At 46.7% G+C, this 8,784-nt stretch overlaps 1 protein-coding gene across 6 annotated transcripts in view; it reads left to right on the top strand.

Moving 5' to 3' along the window:
• PRDM16 (PR/SET domain 16) overlaps positions 1-8,110 on the top strand; it is a 298,245-nt gene extending 290,135 nt beyond the window's left edge. For 2 of the 6 annotated variants that reach the window (XM_070759103.1, XM_070759102.1), the window contains exons 14-17: positions 388-562; positions 2,939-3,163; positions 4,003-4,177; positions 6,116-8,110. In XM_070759103.1, the coding sequence (XP_070615204.1) occupies positions 388-562; positions 2,939-3,163; positions 4,003-4,177; positions 6,116-6,250 (710 nt within the window). In that variant the 3' untranslated portion in view covers positions 6,251-8,110. The remainder of the gene's footprint in view (positions 1-387; positions 563-2,938; positions 3,164-4,002; positions 4,178-6,115) is intronic. The other 4 variants (XM_070759107.1, XM_070759106.1, XM_070759104.1 and 1 more) reach the window with 3 other exon arrangements.
• Positions 8,111-8,784: the final 674 nt, after the last annotated feature.

Genomic DNA, 8,784 nt, shown 5'->3' with positions numbered 1-8,784 from the left:
CTCTTTTTCTTCTTCTTCTCCTCCTTCCCCCTTTCCTCTATCTCTTTCTCCTCTTCCTCTTCTCCCCCTCTTTCTCTTCTTCTTCCTTCTCCTCCTTCCCCCTTTCCTCTATCTCTTTCTCCTCTTCCTCTTCTCCCCCTCTTTCTCTTCTTCTTCCTTCTCCTCCTCCTTCCTCCTTTCCTCCATCTCTTTCTCCTCTTCTCCCCCTCTTTCTCTTCTTCTTCCTTCTCCTCCTTCCCCCTTTCCTCCATCTCTTTCTCCTTCTCTTCTTCTACCTCCTCCCCATTCTCCTCCTCCTTCCCTCCTCATCCTTTTCCTCCTCCTCCTCATTCTTTCTCCTTCTCCTTTCTCCTCCTCCTCTTCCTTCTCCTCTCTCTCCTCTTCCAGTAAGCCAGCATGCTGGAGTCATTACAAACCACTTGGGGAACAACGCATCTTCACCAGCCTCCGAATCAGAACACCAAGCACTTTTAGACGAGAAAGAAGACGCCTATTTCTCGGAAATCAGAAACTTTATCGCCAACAGCGAGATGAACCAATCAACAGCTTTAGCGGAGAAAAGGTAGGCGGTTGCTCCTCCCATTAACCTCAGCCAACAACCGGGTTCCTCCCAAAGTTTCCCCCAAATTCTGCATGGATGTGTAAACGTCATAAAACAGGACAAAAGTTGACTTAACAAATTTCTCGCTTAGCAACATAAATTTTGGACTCAAGTCCAGGACTTCCCTGAACGGTTCTCTCTACCTTTGACCTTTCTTTTTAAAAAAAAATATATATATTTTTATTGAATTTTTAAAAAGACAAACAAAGACATACAACACTAAACATTTAAGGAGCTACCATTGCTCCGCTTATCGTAGAAGTCTATCTAATACAAAAATATAAAAAATCCTAACTGTAATCAGATCTAAGCAGAAATACCAGACATGTAAGTTACATTCTTGTTAAATTCAACTCTATATTTTTAATATTAAACTTATTAATTAATTTTCTTTATGTTTTAAAATATTCTATACTTATACAAAAAGAGAAGAAAAAGAGGGGGGGAAAGTTTATTAGTAATACTATTTACCATTTCATTCTATATTATAATTAGTTATTAATACCATTTTTAAAATTCCACCAATCATATACTTTGTCCCATATTTTATAATATTCGGTTTCAGTTTGATTATTTAAACGTTTAGTCATCATATCTAGTTCTGCACATTCTATAATTTTTTTAAATACTTCAGTATCTTTTGGTATTGTTTTTTCTTTCCATTTCTGTGCAAATACAATTCGGGCCGCAGCCAATATATGTATTATTAAATAATAATACCTTTGACCTTTCTAATGCTCTCTGAAAGAGAAAGTCTAAGGAAAGATCCATTTTCAAAATTTCTGTCCAAATGGAAAGATTTATCTTCGATCCTCAAGCAAAATCTCCAATGAATCTTGTCCAGATCCATCTGCCTTCAACGCAACAACGGGGTGGCCTATATCCTGCAGATATCCAGAGATTCTGGGCAGTTCAAAGGAGCATTTATTGCAAAAGATTTATTAAGCTCTTTACAAGAATCCGACCAACTAACAGTCAATCAACTGAACTTACAATTTTCCCAGTGTCTTTTCAGAGATGCAGAGTTAATGAGTTAGAGCGATCTTTTTTTAATTATTATTATAAATTTTTTAATTGATTTTTCATTAAACAAACAACACGAACAACATTTAACATTTAAAGGAGCTACAATTGCTCCGCTAGTCATAGAAGTCTAACTAATACCAAAAAAAGTCTAACTATAGTCAGATCCATACAGAAAAACAATTAATAATATTCTACATCTATATTTCCATTTTGATATTATGATTCATTTAATTAAAATCATCTAATATCAATCTTAGAGTGATCTTAAACCATAAGGTGCTCCTGGAACTCGCACATGGCCACGATTTCTGCAAACGTTGTTCACCATGCCCACTTATTCCCAGACTGTCCCTTACATAGTGACAAGGTGTGGCCAAGTGTTTCCCTAGAGCTACTGATGCCAAGATCCCATTCTTTTCAGATATTCTTCTCTGGACATAGTTCTCCTCACTCTGGCGTGTAACATGGGCTCGACCTCTAATTCATCTTCCTCCTCTGACTCAATCCATACCCTAACTGGAGGCACTACATCTAGTTGATCCTCAGTCTCTGACTCCACATCACTCCCAGTGTCGGACTCAGGTGACAAGAAACCTGGCTAGAATGCCAATACGTATCCATCTCCTGGTCCTCCTGACCAGTTGAGCCAGACATGGACCAGCTACAACGATGAGCGGGAGATTTTAAAAAGGCATTCGAGATTGGCTGGATTTAGATCCTTCCCTCGGGCTCAGCTTATACCGCCTTCAAAAAGATTTTTAGATCCTCATTCTGCCTTCTCAGCCTTTAGTTATTTATATTTATTAATTAATTAGATTTATATGCCACCCTTCTCCAAGGACTCAAGGCGACTCACAGCATATAATATAACAATACAGTACAACAGCAAATCTAATTACATTTAAAATTACAATCTAAAAATCCAATATTTAAAAAACAACCATACCAGTTCAATTATACAACATATATCGCATTTCGTTGGCCGGGGGGCTGAGGCCTAATTGCCCCAAGCCTGGCAACATAGGTGACCCTTAAGACTCTTAAGGAAGGTGAGGAGGGTGGGGGCAGTGTGAATCTCTGGGGGAGCTAATTCCAGAGGACCGGGGGCCCCACAGAGAAGACTCTTCCCCTAGGCCCCGTCAAGTGACATTGTCCAGCTGACAGGACCTGGAGAAGTGCGACTCTGTGGGACCTAACTGGTCAATGGGACTCATACGGCAGAAGGCAGTCCCGCAAGTAATCTGGACCGAAGCCATATAGGGCTTTACAGGTCATTACCATCACTTTGAATTGCGCTCTCCCCTCGACCAGGCCTGAAACCCAGAACGCCGATGGCGCCACCCACGGTCTTTCGAACGACAAAGTCGACGATGTCGACGAGGAAGAGGATGAACTGGAAGAGGAGGATGATGACAGCCTGACGGGGAAGTCTCAAGACGAGACAGCGTCACCAGTCACCGAGCCACAAAGAGGGTATGAGGATGAGGAGGAAGAGGAGGCTGCGTCCCTCACCATGAGCTTTAACCGCGCCCAGAGGTGGGTTTCCGCTCTCTCGGTGGGAGGGAGGGGACCCTCGCTTTTCTCTTCTCATTCCACGCCCCATGAATGAGTGTATTTGGGACTGGCTATAACGTCAAACAGATTGTTTGGACTTCCGGTCAACTCCAAGCAGTATTGGTTCGCTACTGGTATAGTTGAGGACGGCGCACTCGTAGCAAAAGTTGCGCTGTCCGTGCAGCTCCTTTTGTCCTGCATGCACAGGTCCCAGCATGTTTTTGCTTCTGCGCATATGCACAGGAAGCAATATCTCACGAGGGAACATGCACACGCGAGAGAGATGCGCAGAAGCAAAACATTTGCCAAAATCTCACATGGGCATCCCCTCGCATGCGCAGAAGCAAAAACAGGCTGACATGCGTGCGCATCCATGCAGGACAACAGGAGCTGGGCCCCTGACTTCAAGATGGTCCTCAGAAATGCATGACCAGTGGTCCTCATATCTTTAGGAACATGGTGTTTTTAGTGAGCGATAACACCCCGATCGGGGAGAATCTCCGCGACATGGAGAATCACTCAAAGTCTCTCCCCGTGTACAATCCGGGCTCTCACCTCTACACCCAACGCCCATTTCACACTCGGCGATCTTGAACTACTGCTGCCGTCTGTCTACCCGTTATACGTCCGTCTGCCTGCCTGTCTGTCTGTCTGTGTCACTTGCCCTCCCTCATCTCGCATGCGGCTCTCCGGAGCCCCCCACCCACCCTTCCTGGCATATGCACCAACCCCATCCCCCCAAGCGTGTTTGCAGCCGGATGGAACTAACAGGTGGCCCTGCTTTCCCTCCTCTCCCCTCCCTTCTCCGCCGCTTGGTACAGGTGTACTGAGGAGAACGAAGCCGGCTTGTTAGATTTGGAACAGATGTCGGAATTTGACAAGGGGCTGGACTTCCGCCAGGCCTCTGAGGAAGCTTTTGACGTTAAAGCTGTCTATAATTCCACCTTAGATTCGGAGGCACTAAAACAAACTCTGTTCAGGCAGGCCAAAAACCAGGTAGGTTCGATCCCGGGTTTCTCAGCGAGGCTCGGAAAATTTCTCCGCGGACCCCCCCAAAATTGAGATCCTCGAGATACACACACACACACACACACACCGCCCTCCGCTCCCCATTCTTTTGCCAGCAATTCCACGCGGATTAAGGAGGGGCTGTAATTTCCCACCCACCCTCCATCCCCCTCTCAAGTGTTCCATCTCCAGACTGGACTACCCAAGTCAAAGCGCCTGTCCTCTTCCACATTTATCGCAGCTCGACTCCGGCCGACGGTTTCTAAAGAGGCAGCTCTTCTCCCCCCCCTCCCCCCCCGTTTTAAACTTGGCTTGAGGATTTCTTTTGGATTTCTCTCAAGGGTTATTTTTTTTCAGGAGACTCGGACTGGTACACGGGGTGCCAAAATCTCCCCATCCGGGGTCCCCCTCCCCACCTACCCCATCCGTACAAGAGTTGAGATGTCCTCCTCTCGCTGGGGCATCCCTGGGAAGCCACGACAGGAATAGCCTTTGTCCAGCAAGGACAACTCCGCAGAATATTCATTTATTTATTTAATTGGATTTATAATCCACCCAATTCCTGAAGGACTCTGGGCAGCATGCATAAAAAAACCAATATGCAACATTTAAAAACCCAATATAAAACATTCATCCCATTTTAGGCCAGAGCAGAATACTATAGCTCAGTGATGGCGAACCTTTTTTTCCTCAGGTGCCGAAAGAGCGTGCACGCATGCTGTTGCGCATGTGCAAGTGCCTACACCCATAATTCAATACCTGGGGAGGGCGAAAACAGCTTTCCCCGCCCCCTGGAGGCCCCCTAGAGGCCAGAAATAGCCTGTTTCCCAACTTCTGATGGGCCCAGTAGGCTCGTGTTTTGCCCTCCCTAGGCTCCAAAGGCTTCCTTGGAGCCAGGGAGGGTTAAAAATGCCCTCCCCCATCTCCCCAGAGGCTCTCTGGAAGCCAAAAATGCCCTCCCAGGGTCTCTGTGTGAGCTAAGAATCAGCTGGCTGGCACACACATGCACGTCGGAGCTGATCTAGGGCTTGCGTGCCAGCAGATATGGCTCTGTGTACCACCTGTGGCACCCGTGCCATAGGTTCGCCATCACTGCTGTAGCTCAATAGGCCTGCCGGCCAAGTTTTTAAGGTCTTCTGAAAGGTTAGGAGGGTGGGGACAGTGCGGATCTCCGGGACTAGCAGGTTCCACCGGAGCTGTCGCAGAGAAGGTCCTATCCCCGCGGGTCTTGCCAGTTGACATTGTTTGGTCGATGGGACCTGGAGAAGGCCAACCCTATGAGTTCTGATCGGCCGCTGGGATGTGTGAGGCAGAAGACGGTCCCGTAAATAATCCAGGTAGGGATTTATAGGTGATAAGCAACACCTTAAATTGCGTCTGAAGACAGCTCGCGGAGTGACGGGGTTATGCGGGTGTACCTAGGCACACCCACAACAGTTCGCGCGGCTGCGTTCTGGATTAACTGCAGTCTCCGAACACTCTAGTTAGAAGCATCCTTTAGGGTAGGGGGTACGGGGGAGACACATTCCCCCCTCTCCCCTGTTCCGGCTCCTTTTTCTTTTGTTCCCACGCATGTCTCTTGTCTTTCTCGTCCCTTAAAACTAATTTGCCAGAGGTTTACTAACGATTCGGTGTCTTGCTTATTTGTGCCTCATTTTTGTCCCCTCCAGTTTGCCTTCGAGAAGACAATGGGGATTCCAACTCTGATCATTTGTTTAAGGCCTTCTTCTAAATGTTGTCTTGTATGTCTCAGGATTTTAGGCGGGAGGGTGTGGTTTGTTGTTCAGGGAAAGCGAAAAGGCTGGGAGCCACTCCCCCCCCTCCCCAAGTCCCAGATCTTGGAAACCCTGTCCGCAGATTCTAACATCGGATTCTCTCCTTTTTCGCCACCTCTTTCACGTGCCTGTTTTCTTCTGTGCTTCATAGGCTTACGCAATGATGTTGACTCTTACCAAGAACACCCCCTTCCATCCTTCCTCCCAGAACCCCCTGGACGCCTGGTTGAACATGGCTGGAGCTGCTTCCGAGCCAGGAGCCTTCAACGCCGTCGGCCACCTCTGAGACCGCTCAGGGAGGCCGGTCCCACCAGGATCCCAGCGCAGGAGGCCAAGGTGCCCGTCCGTTGGCCTTCTCAGCTGTCCCGGTGAGCGGAAGATTTGGCAGAAGGAACCCTGGGGCAGGAGAAACCCGCCACGGACAGCTCCCATCCCCGTCGGCCAAGCCCACCCACCTAACCCAATCTCACCATCGCATAGCACTGGGTGGGAGAACGTTGGCTTCCGGTGAGGGACACGCCAGGTGGAGGACCCACCAAACCCCATCCTGACCCCTCTCCATGTTATAGACCATGTTGCTGAGCCATCAAAGATGCACTTGTCCCCAGACCCCAACCTTTCTCCCCATGAAGCCCACCTGTCCAAGACTACGACCAAGATGGTGACCTTCTACCTAAGACGTTCTCGCGATAAGGACCATGTTGACCCTCTCCGTTGTTCTCCACGCCTGAGGTCCACGAGCATCTGTCCACTTTTCCTCCAGGGGTTTCCCGCAAACTCCACATTTCCTGTCTCAGATGGACAACCGCCCGGTCTTCTAACAGACGTCCTCCTCTCACAACCTGTCAATTTTCTACCTGGACTTCGAGAGGCAGACTCTTTTCACTGCTTCCTGTACCTGGTGTCTTTTGAATCAATAAGCCCAGGACGATGGGCTGGGTAGAAAGCTTATTTTTTTTGGGGGGGGGGGGGTGTTTGACTGCCTAAATTAATCCTCTCCAATTGATCTCAAATAAAAGCAAAGCTCGGCTTGACCGGCGAGAGAACCACGAGTTTCGCCATGCCTGAACTTTGCCTTGGAAATTTTCAAATTTCCTCCCCCAAAAAACCCCACCCCACCCTGCAAAAACATGATTCCCCTCCCCCTTTGAAATTTCTTTCATCTCCAGAGATGTATCTGGATCAGGTAGTGGTTATTCTAAAATTTCATTCCCTGCCTGGGCAATTTTTTTGGGTTTTTTGAAGGATGATTAAAACCTTGAGCATTTGAGCCACGATAATCAGCAAAAAAAATTTGGGGGGAAAAATCATAATCAAATAAGACAGGCCAAATTGTCTTGCATCCCTCGTAGCAAAAAATCATATTTTCTAGCGTTCATGTCTATAAACAGTGGTTCATTAGAACTTTGTACGTTCTATTTTTTTATTTTTTATTTCCTGCCTAAACCACCATCGTGTAAGCTTCCATCCTGTCGTCTCTCTCTCTCTCTCTCTCTGTCACAGCCAGGAAGGTGCCAATAAATTCCAAATTTCACTTGGGTCCAATTCGCGAGCGTAACGTTGCCTTTGGGAATGTGGTTTCTGAGCTCAGAGAAAACGCTCGCAACGAAACGAGCGAGAAAGAAATAATAATAATTTCATCCAGCATCCGCGTCGTTTCTTCTATTTAAAAGGCAGTGTTTCCTCTTAGACTCCAGATTGTTGAGGATCTCAAAATCGGGAGCGTTTTCACTTCGTTGTACATTTTCGCCCGGTGTTTGGGGTTTCTTTTTCTTTCTCTTTTCTTTTTTTTTCTTTTGGGCTTCCAAATCTGCAGATCCTCGAATCCGAATCTCTCCTCCCAACCTCGCCAATGTTTTACAACAAGCGGTTCTAGACCAAGATCGGTGAAACCGAATCCAGACCGATGTGAATCCAGCCTCGGTTTATAAAAGCTGGACCCCAAATAATCGACCGGCAAACCGAAACGATTTATAAACGAGTGACTTTGTAACAGTTCTGCTGAGCCCCCCCATCTCCACCACCCCCACCTCCGGAAAAAAAATTATAAATAAATGTCTGTGACTTCCGATCCCCTGAATTCAACTAGTCGTTTCATTGGTTGTTAGCGTTGGCAAAGAAAAGAAAAATAAACATGCCGTTTTAATTGTTGTGTCGTCATCTATATTGGCAGTCCTCACTTAGTGGCCCACTCACTTAGCAACTCGTACAATCCCGAAAACTACTTATGACCCAGTTCTGGGGTATCATCAGCTGGACACGCATACCAACACACCACTGCTGTTCTGACCCAACGCCCCAAACACGACAAACCCTCTATAGTTGAATCAACGATTGGTTCCTTTATTAGGAACCCTCTCGGCAGATCAAGGTTTAGCTTCAACTACGAATCCTAGTTGTCGCCCGGCCCGTTTTGTTGACTTTCTCGTCGGTTCCTTCATACAAAACCGCACGTGTGTTTGTGTGTGTTATCACCCTGGTTGCCTGTGGATTGATTTTGTCAACAACAGCAAAAAAAATAATAATTGTCGCACACTGATGCACATGGTTCTCAAGAATGACTGTCTGTGCCACAAACCTGGTTTATTCCAGGTTAGCGAACTTGGTTTCCTCCCCAATGGATCTTGAGAACTTTGTTTGCCAATTCTGAATTGCCTTTGAAAAACCACAGGTTGAGAAGATGAAACATTCCGAAATCAAAATTTGCGGGTTTGCATACACCAAGTCAGGAAAATGTTGTCATTTGATTACAACAACAATAATAATTGTTCTGCTGGCGTGTTTCAACTGCCCGTAATTACAGGGTAATTAGTCCAGGAA

The sequence above is a fragment of the Erythrolamprus reginae genome, chromosome 8 (genome assembly GCF_031021105.1).
Source record: "Erythrolamprus reginae isolate rEryReg1 chromosome 8, rEryReg1.hap1, whole genome shotgun sequence".
NCBI classification, from domain to species: Eukaryota; Metazoa; Chordata; class Lepidosauria; order Squamata; family Dipsadidae; genus Erythrolamprus; species Erythrolamprus reginae.
The sequence above is the reverse complement of the archived record's forward strand: the minus strand, read 5'-3'. Positions and strand labels throughout refer to the sequence as shown.